At 29.8% G+C, this 17,144-nt stretch overlaps 1 protein-coding gene and 1 non-coding gene across 2 annotated transcripts; both read right to left on the minus strand.

The window, feature by feature from the left end:
* Positions 1 to 6,267: 6,267 nt before the first annotated feature.
* On the minus strand, positions 6,268 to 6,341 carry TRNAN-GUU (transfer RNA asparagine (anticodon GUU)). Its single transcript has one exon. It is a non-coding gene; the product is annotated as a tRNA-Asn (tRNA).
* Positions 6,342 to 10,082: 3,741 nt separating this feature from the next.
* On the minus strand, positions 10,083 to 13,382 carry LOC108758340 (uncharacterized). Its single transcript, XM_018503227.1, has 7 exons — positions 13,309 to 13,382; positions 13,032 to 13,214; positions 12,713 to 12,904; positions 11,862 to 11,973; positions 10,933 to 11,121; positions 10,457 to 10,545; positions 10,083 to 10,378 (listed from the first exon to the last, which is right to left on the minus strand). The coding sequence occupies exons 2-7, from the start codon at positions 13,212 to 13,214 to the stop codon at positions 10,190 to 10,192; spliced, it is 954 nt and encodes a 317-aa protein (XP_018358729.1). The 5' UTR covers positions 13,309 to 13,382; the 3' UTR covers positions 10,083 to 10,189.
* Between the last annotated feature and the right edge of the window lie 3,762 nt (positions 13,383 to 17,144).

Below are 17,144 nucleotides of genomic sequence, written 5' to 3' on the forward strand. Positions count from 1 at the left end.
AAAACGAAGCAGATCCATTTTAATACATCGATGGATAATAGAAGCTAAGGACCCCAAGCAATATATGTGGATTCTAATGTACGCGTATATATGTATCTTAATTTTAATGAGACATTACTATAACATCTCTTTCATCCAATTCAGGTACACAAGCTCCAAATTTCATCAAGTCAATGATCGTTTACATGTACTTTATTCTGATCTTTTCGAAAATAATGCCAATTATAAAAAACGAAGCAGATCCATTTTAATGCATCGATGGATAATAGAAGCTAAGGACCCCAAGCAATATATGTGGATTCTAATGTAAATTTTTTAATGAATTATTGTATACGCGCACATATGTGTGCGTGTTTGTACGTGTGTGTGTGTGTATGTATGTACAATGTGCCCCATTTTAACTTTCGCATCATAATATCTTGAAAAGTATAAAAACCGTTTTTTAAATTATTGGTTTTTTTATATCTTTACCTTAATATTTTTAAACAATATTAAGAATCTTTATTTTAGACCGCATATGTGAGAAACACGCATATGTTAATATTTTATATGCGGAATGATTAGAGAAATCATTTTGTAAGAAATCATATAATTTCGATAAGAAATATAATTTCATTTAAAAAAGCGAAATTGGTATTCATATCTTGTAGGTGTCTCTATTTAGAAAAAAAAATAATGTGACCAAAGTAGGTCTCCTCAAAAGAGAGTCCCACTTTTATCTGAAATAATTTTCCTGTGTCTTTTATACTTTTCAAGATATTTTGAAGTGAAAGTTAAAATGGAATATACTATATATGTATATATACATATATACTATATATATATATATGTATATTGTAATAATTAACCTTCCAGCGGGCGCGTGCGTGTTCTCTGTACACGCGCGCTGGTTTTATAAAGAAGATACAAAATCTATTTTTTGGGTTTCGGCTTTCCAAGTATTCCTTCAGTATCTTTCGGGCGTTCGTTCAGATCACGTTCTGTTAACGTTATTTACGTACAATCGATTTTTAAGATACCACGGCATTTTTTCAGAAAAATGTTCCTGCGGAGGATACACAGGAATCCATCAATGCCGGTGAAAAGCGAGGAAGGTGCAAGTTGTGCAAAAATTCAACCACCATCCTCAAATGCAACAAATGTTTTCATTTTACAATCGAATCTCCGTAAAGTTAACCTTCGTAAAAGTCATATCTTTATCTTTTATATAGTAATCAAGCACATATGCTCGCGCATGCGCATTTGTTTACTTCTACGGAGGTCGGTCGGTCCCGACAATTTTCTTTTATAGAGGTTTGACTGTACTTGCAAAAATCATTCGACAATTATTATTTGCAATTATTATAGTATAACTGAAAGCGAATAAAACTTTTTTTCACATATTATTTCATTTTCTAATAAAAGGTAACACTTATTTTTTTAAATAAATAATTATTTAAATATCATAAACACTCGCATAATGTTTATTTGACGATATTATGCTTTAATCATTCGAATTTTCAATCTTATTCTACAGTGTTCTCTGTATACTGATGCGCCCGCTAAAAGGTCAACTGTTTGAAATTGCATCAATCGTATATTACAATTACAGCTTAAATTAAATTCTACGCTAAAAATATATTTTGCTTAGTACTTCTCGTAGGTACGTGCGTCTTTATGGTTTAATTAATTATAACAATTACGATTTATTTACAGGCATGTTCACCTACAATTATGCCTTATATCACGCAAACTAAACAAAGTATTCAACATACAAATGTCACTATATATGTTTCTATACTTATTAAACACTACTATCTTTGGTATCTATATATATAATCTTCTTAGTAAGATACCTGATATAAGAGAGAAAGTCGAATGGAAATGGACATTTCGACGTATTTTGGTCTATTTAGATGCAAATTATATTTTCATTCTATATAGCATCGTATTTCTCACATTAAACTACATATGTCAAACTGTTTACTATAAGGTATAGTAAAATTAAAAAATATTACTAATTATTTATAATAAATAATAAAATAATAAGCACAAACAACAATTTGACAAAAATGTAATTATAAATATCGTTCAGTTTTTACCGAAATAACGTAATCTTACTTATTGGATGTAAAAATTTTCAATTTTACTACAAACTTTCATATTGCACAAAAACCATTTTAGATAAACGAGACAGTAGCAATTCTTCAGAAATTGTCCAATGCAAATGATCTCGATGAGGACTTACGTGAACAGGTAAATTACAACAAAATTTTAACTATTCTATGCGTCATTTTACTAGCGCTCATGGAAATTCGGACATCTGTATAAATTTTATCAAATAATTATGTAAAAATTGGGACATTATACATATATATGCAGGGTTGGCAAACGTTACTTTTCAATTACTTTGTCGTTATTATTACTTTCTATAGTAAACAATTTGATGACGATGTTGTAATTTTTTATGATGGTAAAACCACGCTAACTAACTAAACGCTAAGGTTGTGCAAAGGTTAGAAAAGTCATTTTAAAAAATAATTCGTCATCATTACGCATTACTTACTAAAAAATGTAATAAGTAACGAGTAACGCGTAACATTACTCGTTATTACAAGTAACGCGAATAAGAAAGTAACGCGTTATAAATTAATGGAAAAAGGAGTTATTGTTTTTAATAACAAATGACTTTTTCAACCCGTTACAAGTAACGATCGATTTTTCTAACTCTGATGTTATCATTACCGTCATAAAAAATTCACAATTATCAAATCGTTATTATAACAAGGTAACGATCAACAAAGTATAACGGCGTTACAAGTAACGCGTTATCCTGTATATATTGTATATAAAACTGTGCAACTGTATTCTTATATATTTTAAGCTATTAATGCACACTATATACTAACACCATGGCTATAGGGTAGGGATAATAGTTTTATAAATCCTTTTTTATTTCATGTGCCAAAAGCGAATATTTGAAATTTGATCTATTATACTATCAATGTTCTACAAAATAAACACTATGCATTTTAGCATATAAAATTAAAAATAATTTATAAAACTTTTGCAATTAGTGTTAATACAAGTGCAAATAGCTGAAATGTATAAAAAAATACACTGTTAAATTCATATATAATGTTGAATTGTATTTAATTTAGAATATTTTCAATCATTTATATGTCTCTACTAATTTTTCACAATATGCCTTTAACTTAAAATAATGCAGTTAAATGATTTAATTCAAGAAAATATATTAAATTTACCTCAAATTTACTTATTAACATAACATTGTTTACATTGAATCTGAAAAATGGATTGATTTTGACATATTAAAATTAAATATATCAAAATGTTATTAAATTATGGGATTGGATTGCTCCTAATTGATATCTAAGAAGATAACACGATTAATAACTTATAACTGGACATCGGATTTTTATGCAGATATTTTTTGCAGCATGCACAAAATGTATAAATTTGCACAACTATACAAATATGCACGATATACATAAATAAAAATGCATTTTTAGAATGCAATAAGACAGATTTTTATTTTGATATTACTTTCCAATCTTTCTAAAAAAATATATATAATTGCATAAGAATTCGATGTCTATAAATTATAATAATGTCTTAATTTTTTACGTAGCCATTTGTTAGAATTTATTTTTTGTTTTATGCGAGCAGTGTCTAAATTTTCATGAAAGATAGTATATATCTAACATTTATAGAATTATTTATTTCAATTAGATTTTACAATTTATGTTGCAAGTAAAACTAAAAGAGGTAAAATTTGGCATCGGACTTTTCTATTTTGGATATAATTACATTTGTCAGGTATGTTCTACAGTGAATAAAAGCATAAGCTTATAATAAACGTATACATATATAATAGAACAAATCTACATCCAATCCAAAGATATTAATAAATTACTAATATTTAATATCTTATAAATATCTAAATGACAACATAACATTGGAATCATTTCTCAATTAACTGCATTTGTATTGTTATTCTATATATTCAAAATCTTATTTCACATTAATTGTTCTTAATTTAACACAAATATTTTCATTTCAAGTATAATGAAAACATATTTTTTCAGATATTTAGCACAGCTTTGAACTTCGTTATAATTGTATTGCAGGTATATGTATAATCCATAATAGACCTTTTATTTTCTATAATGCATGAGAAAAACAGTTTGATTATGACTTGATATCAACGTATACAAACTGTCTCGAAATTCACGAATTAGATATCACATGCAGTAAAAGTTTTCAAAAAAAATTAATTAAAAAAATTATTAGTGACATTTTTGGTTGTTATAACAAGTTTATTTTAAAACAATGATGAGATTTACTTGCATATTTCGGCCGATTCTGAACTTGGTTCCTGCCCATTACTCCACCAACTCGCGAGCAGCCTAAATGCCAATCGGCATTTAGGCTGCTCGCGGATTGGTGAAATAAGGACAGGAACCAAGTTGAAAATCGGCTGAAAATGCTGAAATGTGCGAGTAAATCCCATCACTGTTTTAAACAATAGTGAAATAATAAGGATTTTAATATAGTCAAGTACGGACTACGTTTAGACAGACGACGTTTAAACGCTGAAGTGTACACTTACTAATCCTGTCGCACGCGGCGATTCATGGACAACTGGTCGTCTAAAGTTGGTCATGTTGTAGTTGGTCATATTAAACTCTTAGATTTCAAAAACTACTGTTTTTTAAATAAAAATTCACAAGTAACTTTTCTATTTAATTTTTTGAAAACTTTCTTACTATGGTATTCTAACTTGCGAATTTCGGAACACTGTATAGTTAAATGCATTTTGATTAAAACAAACATTTCTGGTTGTTATAACAAGATTCGAGATTATTTTACGATTAGAATATTTGGTAGTCTATATTATATATATAAGAACCAAATCATATTATATTATAAAAATTTGTTTAATATTTTTCAGTTCAATTTAGCAGACTCCGTATATTTTGATTAGACATTATACGCAACATTACCATAATCCTGATGAATGTTAATTTCAGCGCACTCTGTTAGTTCGATTACTTTATTAATGTTTTATTAAATAAGTATACTGATAATATGTGCCTATATCATTTTATTAATAATAGTAATTGAATATAAAATACACAGGTAAGCAGATAAAGCACTTCCGTCGTATATAAGTTTTTTAATAAAACATGTATACTAACATATTTTATGTAATAAAAAATAAAATGCTAGTATATCACTCTTCAACTTTTTAGTTTCATTTTTAATCTATAAGTCGCTCAATTCATAATCCTTATTTTCTAACAATAAGTAGAATTGCTAATATAGCAACAAAAGCTTGTGGGACTCTTTTTACACGGTACTTTTGTTTATACGATTCACTATTACGTATTAAACACGTTTAATTCACCTTTACATGTTTTTTCACAGTTACGCCATTCTTTTAACAGGTTTTATTTATATTTGCATGGCTTTCTTTACATGTTTTACTTACTTTTATTTTCAAACCAGGGAAACCCAACGAACATTCAAAGAACATTTTTTCATTAAAACTGTACTTCGTTATCGCTGTCATAAGCAGAAACCTTTTTTTATATTATATGTTTTTATTGAATAAAATGTTTAATATTGAATCTCATTCGACCGTATATGTGAGAACACAAATCAATAGAATCAATGCCTTTGACGGTCTTAGGATGAACAAAACGTTGTTATGTATGTAGTTCTATTTTAAATTACTTTTTATTCTATTGCTTGCTTTAGTTTAATACAAGTTTTATACTTTATTGCAAACTCCAATTGTTTCACGACTTTTTTATACGGTTCTTTTTTTATACGGTACGCATCCACTGTGTAAAGAGAGAGAGAGAGTTCTAAGTTCATAAAACAAAAATAATGGGACTATAATATTATTCTAAAGTTGATAACAATCAATCTAAATATTTACTTATATGATAACTATAATGTTATGAAATGTAATGATAGCAATATAAAAATAAAATTAGGATATTCTGACTTAATAAAGAAAATGTGTTTTTAAATTAACCTTTTATTTAACTTGAGTTAATTCAATTTTAGCGTAACTTTGAGTTAATTTTTTGTTTATTTAACTTTTAACTTAACTAAATGAATTTTATAAGTATCGATCTTAACTTAATCTAGTTTAAAAAAAAATATTAACTTACAACTTTTTAGTTGTAATAATATTAATGCTCATTGACCTTTTTCAATCACGCGTATTTTGAGACGAAATTTAATGCAAAAAAACGCCCCCGGGTGGGCTCGAACCACCAACCTTTCGGTTAACAGCCGAACGCGCTAGCCGATTGCGCCACGGAGGCACATGAATCTAGGTCATCGTTCTCTCGAAAATAAAGTACAGTAGATTGTACTCGTTCATGTTTCGATAAAAAATATTTATCAATAGTCCGTTTGAATGTACTGCATTACATAATTATCTTAAAAGAGCTATTCGTATAAAACCAAAATTTATATCCTTATATTTACCAAAATTTATATCCTTATATATTTATTTCACTTTTATTTGATACATAAGGTCTATTCGCGTTACATGTACTTTTTGCACTCAGCATCTTTGCTTTCTCTTGCTTTAAGATCCGAATATATATGCATTTATCTTCTTTCAAGTTCAAAAATTTTTAGGGATTTCAAGTAACGCGAACAAACCTATAATAAGTGCTCTACGAGACGAGTAATTTCTATATAACAGTAATAACCAATTCAAAACTAATAAGAATCAGCGGGGAGAGGGTGCGCAATATTAATGTGGAATGATGACTTAACTCCATTTTTCTGTGTTTTCTTTATTCAAAGTATTGATTGAACGTTTCGACTCTCTTTGGAGTCTTCCTCAGCAAACAATCATAACATAATATAGTTTGGTAGTCCAGACATGTTCGATACTCCGAACCACAAATATGGAAATTAGATTTGATTAAATGATGGAATTTTTGTAATTAGTAAATTTAAGAATATCTAAAGCTTCTTAATATAATTGCAATCCGTTAAGCGTTCACTTCAGACTTAAATACCTGTAGAGTAACTTTTCTTGACAGACTAATTATTCATTTGCAGTGACATTTCATTGGAAATCAAAGGACTCTCGTAGTCCCAGCTATAATCCCACAATTTTTCCAATTAAAGAGCTGGTGAAGGAAGGTTTAATTAAAAACAAGAAAAATAATGAATTTCATATAGAAGAAGTTGAGCAAGAGTTGAGCTTTTTTTTAGAAGAAAATGAAGATGATCTTATTCTCTGACAAATGATCAAAAATGTGAAGTACAAATTAAATGTGAGAAATTAGACTCTGAAAGATCAAGCATATACGTACTCATATGTAATCGATTAGGTACTTATAGTGACAATACAAAGTGTTCTGCAAAAACACAAATATGCTACCCATCATCAACTCAAATTTAACGTATATTTTCAAATTGGTCCTTTATTCATTCGCTCCTTCAAAATCATTTAGATTTTGATCGATTAAAAAGACTGTTACATATATATATATATATATACTCTTAAAATTACTGACTCAAACGTTTGTGATCATTACTAACAATAAGTCTTATACATTAAATACATAAATAACATGGTAAGTTTATTTAATTTATATAATCTAAATATTTAAAAAAAAACATTTAAAATATAATTATATAGATAATTCAAATCAAGTAAATCAAGAAGTTAAAAAGAAGCCTTTAAGAGCTAAGCACAGATTATAAGTGTGTGAATACATATACTTTATTATAAAAGACAAATATACGTTTCGATCCTAATTTGGATTCTCTTCAGTATAAGCTTAATATTTGGATAAAAATAACATAATCATAAAAATCGTCAAGAATATCGAAATAAAGTTGTCAAAAATATCAACGTAAAAGAGTTAATATATGGTCAAATATTGACTAGTTCTTACCTCCACATTTTATTAATTATTATAATTATATGGATTTATAATTACAAAGGAATATGTAATAAAAGTACAGGAGAGAGAAATAAAACTTGCTGGAAGTAATTAGAAAAATATATAGTTATAAATTATATAGTTAATGTATATACATATACAATTTTATTTTTTATTTTCTATATATTTTCATATATGTTGCTCTTTTTTGTTTATTAAAGATACTATGTAAATCTTTTGTCTTAATTTTATTAAACATACTTTATTTAAACAAATTATATATACAATTATACATATATGTACAATTTATGACATGTATAATAAATACTAATAAATACTTGATATAAAATTAAATAGAAAATAAATTAATACTTTTGTTTTAACCTAATATATAATATAATAAAATGAAAATTTTTTATATATCTCTCTCATTTACTTTATTTTATTGAGATTTCCTTGAAATTTACCATACAATTTTTAATATAAATTATTTCTTCAATTCATTTCTTTAAATTATATACCCTCAGACCATCTCACTTAGGATCTGTCACTCCATAAGACAATTTATAATAAAATTGCATATGGACGTCCAAGTAATATACAAAGAGAAATTAATGTGTTCACTCGACTATAGATTAAGTAATATGTATAAATTCGTACTAATACTCGACTAGTTACTTATCATTTTATATTGTATCACTGAGAATGATCACATAAAAAACCAATTAAAGAATTATCATATTGTCGAAACATTTGAATTTATTTACTGACTCACTTTCTTGTTTATATATAATAAATTCGACACAAGACACCTAGCGCGGCTCAAACAGTTCTCTAATATTGTGTTATCCGAATTTACATTCTTCAGAATCTTATAACTTACTTATTTTAATCTTATCCCAGCAAACGAAAACGGATTGGATTGGATTAATCCGTATAAATCAAGTTTTCGAATCCGCATTATCTGCGAAAAAGGTATTAAATTTTACAGAAACTGTACACACTGAATACGTTTCTAGATAAATATAATAATGTGAACTCTTATGGATTCATATAGATTAAAAAATGAAATGCTAGTCTGCGATCCCAGAAAGTGATTTATCGTTGGAAAACATGCACCAAAGTGATCACAAATATATGAATCGTTTCTTCCCGAATGAGTTCCAGTACTATAAACAGAGTATACAACATTACAGATTCACGGTAATAGTTAGGATGACTCCCGAATATAATCTGCACTGTCATGGCCAGGGTTATGTCTAGAAATTACCTTGTCGCCATGGATCCACAATGTTACACACTTTGTATATCACACCGGGATTTTTGTTTGGGAGGCAACGATTTATGTATATTACCTCGGTGCGTGCTTTTCAACGATATTACTTGCTGAGATCGGTAACTAGCAGTTGGTGGATCTCCCATGTTAGACAATTCTTCAATACCGCACATTAAATTCAAATGAATTAGTCGTACGTTTATTACTTTGAATATTGGGTAAGACACCAAAAGTAAATTACTAATATATAATTACGGTTTCAATCGGATTGGTCGCATGTTTCATTTCTATGCACATTGAGATACAGAAAATAAATTAATCGATAATTACTAATTCAAGTAGATTACGGATAGAAAACAGATTTAAAAAATTCAAAAACTTGACTCGACATTACTTCAATAAATATTTTCAACATTTCTCAATAATTTCTCGTTTACTGGGTAAGATGATGACGGATGCATGCAGCCTAGGGCCATGGCTAATGTTTACTCTAAAACACGAAGTATCAAATACGTCTAGGTTCTGATATGGATTTGCGATAGGTCATGTATAGAACATTACTTTGGTGTTTAAAAAGCAGCGTTTAGATGTCGGCTCAGAAGAGGTTAATGTGTAAACCAAGTATGACTGGCAAAATTATTAATGCATATGCTGACATGCACAACGTGAGGATTGCACATGGCATACAAGACGTAGAATTAGACGAAATAGACAATGAAAACTTGCATCATAGGCTCAATATAGATCATAAAGGCAGAATTTCAAGGACGAACACTTGCCGCATACAGAAACGTTTTATTGTAGAAGATACTGTGAAAGGAATTTATTTATTTATTTAAAAGTAATAATAACATTTTTAACCTTATCTAGTGGTGAAGAAATTGGACGTTAATTTGTTACGTACTTATTACATTTAAACAAATATCAATTTCTTTTAAAATAAAGCAGCAGTACAAAAAACATATACAGAATAAATTCAAATCTATTAATTTTTGTCCAATATCTTTTCCATTAATCTATGTACACTATTCATAGTTTGAAGCAGATCTTTATCTATTTGTAACTTTTTCTCATTCAATGTAAGCCGTTGTTCATCCAAAACGTTCCGTTGACGGTCATTTTCCGCTGCTATCATTGCAGCATTAGCCTGCTTCATTGCAGCTTCTGCAAACAACTATAACACAAAAGATAAAATATTTTATTATATAATAAACTTGGCTTACATATCGTAATGCAATATTAAATATGTTACCTGCAAAGCTTTAGCATTACTTTCTGAAATTTCCGCAAATCTTTGTCGTGTTTTTTGCAATTGCACATTAGTTCCTAAATTCTTTTTTTCTATAAAATAAATAAATAATAACATACACATGTAGCCTTAATTTTATACATATATATATATTAAGATCTTCGGATAATAGAGAAATTGGAATAAACATTGAATTAAATATAAAAAATAAAAATAGATTAAACACAAAAATAGATTAATACACAATGAATACAAATAAGATAGAAGATATTTTGAATGTTTTATGTCTTATGTGTATCTATTGTGCATTATGTAACCTCTATTTCTCGTTTCTTGACGTTAATATTTAATATTTATTCTTACTCCTTTATTTTGTACATAGTTTTACGCGCATGTATATGCTTTGTTTCAAAACAATTTGAACACAGATTGTGCGTTTATTCTGCATTATACTATATTTTACATAAAACTACACTTACTGACGCAATATATTTTATTTTTAATTCGCTGTATTGTTCTCGTTCTCCTTCTTTTTGTATTAGGCCTTCCTTCTGCATGTGTATTGATTTTAATGACTTGTTCATTATTTAAACATTCTACAACATCTGTCAGCTCATCAGTTTCCTTATTTATCTCACTTCCTAAGTTTTCTTCAAGCGTACGTGGTTCTGTAAATATAAATATGTATGTGTATATGTGGTAAATACTAGGAAATGGAAGTAACTCGTCACTTGTAACGAAGTTACAGTTACAAATTACCTTTTTGGTAACTTTACTGGAAACTGCGTTACTTTCTTTTGGTAACTGTAACGGTAACATAGTTACATTTTTTGGTAACGGTAACGAATTTTACAGTTACTTTTGTCGTTACTTTGCACACGATTGGACACTGTTCGATTGGACACTAGACATAGGCGTTTGAGATTAGAAAGCCCTTAGGCACTTTACTGCTGTGATTGGTGGTTGTCGATTTTAAAAAAGTAACGGTAAAGTAACGAAAAGTTACTTTCTCAAGTAACGGTAACTGTAACGAATTAGTTTTAAAAATCAGTAAGTAGTAATCGTAACTTAGTAGTAATGTTACTCTTTCTACTCGTAACGAGTAACTTGTTACCTTTATAAAGTAATTTTCCATTCCCTGGTAAATACAATTTGTAATACATTGGTTGCATTTAGTGGACTTAACAGTTGAGTAAGCGCTCGCTACTATTAGTATATTCGTCTAGATCTGATTAGATGATCTAAAAGAACAACAGCGAGCGCTCACTCAACTGTTGAGTCCACTAAATGCAGCTATTAAATAGTCTTTATCTTATTGTGTAACAGTATATTATAAAATGCGTAGATAATAATTTTTTTGTATATGTTTATATATATATATATATGTATGTAAAATATATATTTTTACCAGTATTAATATCCGTATCGTTTTCGACATTTATTATTTCAACTGACGTCGTTGCTGGAGGATATTGAAGAATATCATTGTTTCCATTTTTTTCTAACTGTATCTGATGTGCCTATGAAAGAAAAAAATATACAAAATGGCATTATACATCCTTATATATTAATCACGTTCAAAAGGTTGTTTTGTAACTGCTGTAATGAATCTCATTGTTGAATGTTGTATGTTTTTAGATTTAATCCTGATTGTTGCTCGCACGTTCTCGACAGAGATAAATCAAAGTTATTCTTAGAAGAAAATATTAGTAATCATATCGATCAACTATTGAACAACATAATATTTAATATTACAAAGATAGCATAAATACTTGTAAAGTATTTGCTACTAAATTTGCAATAGTTTCAAAGCAATTTTTCCAGAATATAACCATTATTATATATTGTATTAAACAGCTTCTGTTTTTCAGCGTCTGCTTTTGAACTTTTAATTTAAATGCGCCCTTATATACTTATTTCGCTGTACAAGTAGAAAATGCAGTAAAAAAAAATAAGCTATATATTTCCAAGGAAACATAAAATAAAATTAAGATTGCACAATGCAAACAAAAGAATGTATGTACTTCTTCTTCTAGAATACTATACACATACTCACAATTATTTTCCACATATTTCAAATCAATGCAACTAAAATGATACGTTTCTGTAAATTATCTAAACCGTTTGTAGTGATTGGAAAATTTCCAATTCAGTTTCTTTTATTTCTTCAATTTAGATGATTTTTTTAATGCATTATTCTTTAAATTGCATCAAATCTGATGGTTATATACATAAATACGTACATTTCATAATACTTACGGTTTGCCACTGCTTCACTGCCTTGCCAGGGCCCTCGGACAATAAGTCATTGCGATTTGTTATTATTTGTTCTCGTTGTTTTATAAGGTGAATGTTATCTTCTTTAGTTATAAATCTGTTTGTTGCGAATTCTGAATTTGTCTCCATGTATTTCATCAATTCTTCATTTTGTGCTCCCTCTATGTATAAAGCCTGCACAACGACGATATTATTACTATGATAACAAGTTAAAGAATACAGGGGCTGGCGGATGTTGTGTCGGAACAATTAAGTTGTTCGTCGGAGCCTCCGAACTTGTGGACATTGATAGTCGAATTACCTGCGGCATGCAAGAGAGAGATTCAGGTAGTCGTGGAGGACGAGATGCCTGCTGATCGGCTGGTTCATGAAAGACATCTGGTTGTTTGAAAACTGAAGGGTCCAGCCCCTCCTGTGACAAGAGGGCCTTCTTAAGTCGCCGCCTGGCTTTAGTTCTCCAGCCTCCTCGTCGTGATCGTCCCATCTGTGACAGAAATTGATGCATTCTAAAGTCTCCTTTATAACGGAGTAGAGATGTGTATTTTGTGAATGTTCCGTCACTTTAAACTTCTACTGACTATAAGATCTGAAGAATCAATAAAAATGATCCTAGCATTCACTGGTTTTCTTAGGCCCTGCGCACAATGGAGGAAATATTAGAAACAGGAATAGATATTAAGATTTTAACCTACCAGATACCAGTTACACCGGAATATACGGTTTCTGATAGGTTAAAATCTTAATATCTATTCCTGTTCCTAATACTTCCTCCATTGTGCGCAGGGCCATACATTGTGCCGTCTGCGCGTGCGCGCGTTGACGCATATACATAAATCAGTCACGAAAGCATCTTTTTTTCGATGTCTTTCGGAACGCAATTTGCTCTTCGAATGATTGGTTCTTACTTATGGATCTAAAATTCTAGTCATTTACGTTCAACCACTCTACGAGCAAAGCTGAAGGTGAAATCCCATGGAGCTAGCGTACTGCGTAAAGGAGCTAATTAGCCAGTCACAGACTTTACGCCCGTTTTCGTTAGGCCGGAATCGAACTATGCATTGAAGACTGAGATTAAAGATTAAAGATTGAAATTCACCAATAAGGATAAAGAAATTTTGATTCCTTTTGTTCTGATTAGTCAAACTTCAATCTTTCAATCTTCAATCTTATTCTTCAATGCGTAGTCTGATTCCGGCCTTACGCCAGGGTATCAATCATAAAACTTTATCTCTAGGATGGAAAGTGAAAAGTGAAAATTTTTACCATTGAAATTAATGAAGAAATTTTTCACTTTTCACTATCCATCGTAGGGATAAAGTTTCATGATTGATATCCTGTACAAACATCGAGTGTCCCATGGAGCATATTTACGCCGGCGTAATGATCAATAAAGGCCCGTCTACAATACACAAAGTAAGAAGTAAGAGTAATAGCGTTTTCGGCCCGGCCAGGTTTGCACCAACCTGGGTTGGATTAATGGCGTTTTGTGCTCTTCTATTGGTAGAGCGGGTGACGTCAACCAATAGGAAAGATTTATCCAACCCAGGTTGGTGCAAACCCGATCGGGCCGAAAACGCTATAAGAAATTGACCAATCACAGTTGAATGTGAGAAGAATAATCGACTGTGATTGGTCAATTTCTTACTCTTACTTCTTACTCCGTGTATTGTAGACGACGCCTAAGATTGTGGTAAAATTCTAATTTCTGTAGCCCAGAAGAGGCAAAAATCCTAAGTTACACTGTAATAGACCGAGAGAAATCGATGAACCACTTCCAAACCCGCGTGAAAATTCTAAGTTCTTATTTATTATTACGAGAAAATTTCCAAGTTCACGATTTGAACGTCACGAGAAATTTACAAGTTCTTATTTCGGAACCACTTAAAATTTCTAAGTTCTTGTTCTGATGTTGCGCTAAAATCTCTAAGTCCTATTCGACGATTGCGAGAAATTTCTAACAATAAATATTAAATCCAAAATTTCAAAAATTTATAAATACCTTTGTGTTAGTTTCGTGAGTCATTCATAACTCGTACTTCAAAAGGAATACTCGGCGTGATTCCTGAGTAATGCGTGCAGGTCCTGCAAAGGACTAGTTTATATTTGTATGTATACATCATGAGGTGACGTCTCGCGGTAAAGAGGGTGTCGTGAACATGCGTCAACATCATGATCGAGCATCTAGAATTCCACGAGACCTAATTAATAAAATAATCGTGCTTCCAAATGCAGATTTGTAGTAACTAATATTAAGGGAGTTGCAAGCCTCCTTTGCGATCATTCGCGCTCCAACTCGATCGAAATCTCATCATCAAGTGAGTTCTTAATTATCGCAGTTTTTCTATATAAGTTTTCGCGTATCTTATTCTCGCGATTATTAACTGCTTTATATAACGACTGATTCGGTTAACAAATTTATTATTGGTTTTATGGTGCGAACGCTGACATTCGATAATTAATATTTTTTCCCAAGTAAAACAACAAGTCATTATGATATCATAATAATGTCAAAATGACTCTAAAATGATCATTAAAAGTCATTTTTCAATCATTTTCGAATCATTTTAATATCATTTTGACGTTATTGTGACTTGTTGCTCTCCTTGGGTTTTATAACGATTTAGAGTTTTGCAATAATTAATTGATTATTATGTAAAACCTATTTTGACAGAATTATGATCTTCCACCGCAAATCTTTAAGTATTTTAATGGAGCGACGTTCTATATAGGATACTTTAGTTTATAAAAATTATATGTCGTCACAATTAAATGTTAATCTAATTGTCTCACGTAAGCGCGGAACGTTGGCCATTTGGGACGTTCACGCGCTGAACACGTAAACGCCGCCTGTGAATAGAGTTTTCGCGTTTACGGTACGAACTCATGCGTCGTGTTACTATATAATAACGTGGTGCATCCTTTCCTTGCATCCGTGATGAACGGCGTGTCAGCTGTTTAAATAGCACAAAAAGGATTTAATCATACGTCATCAATTCTGAATTCATTTTGAGATGCAAAAAGGATTCTTTTTCTGAAAAGTTTTAAAAATTCTTTTTGCGTTTGAAAATGAACTAAGAGTTGATGACATACTAAATTAAAAAAAATTTTTTTTAACTCTCTATGTTATTTGAGTGATCGGCTGATGTTCGCTGGACGTTACACATTATTATAACATAATCTAATCAAACGAATGATAATCTTAATTCCCTAAGAAAAAATATAATTATAATAAGTTTGGCTCTTGGGAATTAGCGCTGTACTATGTGCGCAATAAATAATCTAATCAGACAGAGATCATTATTATTCTTAGACAAATTTGATCTTTCTAATTCTATAATGCAATAATATATAGATACATATATATATGCAATAAAAAATGACATATACAGAAAAAAATTTAATTTTCATACAATATATAATGTAACTTTTAGCATTAATTAATTTTTTTTATTATAAAACATATTTTTTTTCTGTTTAAGAGGAAAAATTAAGACGAGTAGATTTTTATGTAAACACTTGTGAGCTTTGTGATAAGAAATGTTATTCTCAAGATATTCGGCGTCGATTAATTGAAGTGGACAAGCCTATTGTACGTATAATCGCAAAGTACCAAACGATCGATTAAAACATCAATTTGCATTTAAGCGTAACTAACTCGATGTGCAGCACTCATGTGCTGTATGCAAAGCACGCGCAACCGATCGCAGGTAGTCAATTGCTACTTGCGCCTAGTACAAATTTCTACTTTGCATGGCGAAAGCGTCATTGTGTACATTGAAGTAATGATGCCGGTGGTATTAGTACTTGAAAGTTACCGTGAAAGGAAGATATGTGTTCAAGTACTGATTCGACGCACGCGATGATTCTAATTCGTACTTTCGAATCGAAAATGAGAAGTGCGACTTGAAAGCAGAAGCACTTTACACATTTAAAATATTCCAAACGAATCCTAATCAGTCTTTTTTAATGCCAAATAAAACGTTTCTTGAAACAATTTTTTTAATTTTCGATGTTACTTTACATTTATAATAAAGTTCCAAATTTAGATTTTTTTAAATTCAATAAATTCCGTCTCTAAAATGTAATGAAAAAATCAAAATTCTCGATCAATCATTACATTATATGTACGCGATATTTAACTGAACAATTATACATTATATAATTATAATTAGGTAATGTAATGTTGTACAGTTACATTATGTACTATTTTATATGGTTGCTCTAAAAAGTATAAGTATCCTACAGACTACAAATTATAGTTAAATTATAATAATTACAACTTCCCTATAGCAACTACAGTTTGTAGTCATTTTGGTATCAATGTATGTATGTATTGATAGAACTATACTATACATCTATTATTATTATTAACATTGTAGCAGTAATAATGGTAACATGTATTTAATTATAAAGT

The sequence above is a fragment of the Trachymyrmex cornetzi genome, unplaced genomic scaffold (assembly GCF_001594075.2).
Source record: "Trachymyrmex cornetzi isolate Tcor2-1 unplaced genomic scaffold, Tcor1.1 scaffold156, whole genome shotgun sequence".
NCBI lineage: Eukaryota > Metazoa > Arthropoda > Insecta > Hymenoptera > Formicidae > Trachymyrmex > Trachymyrmex cornetzi.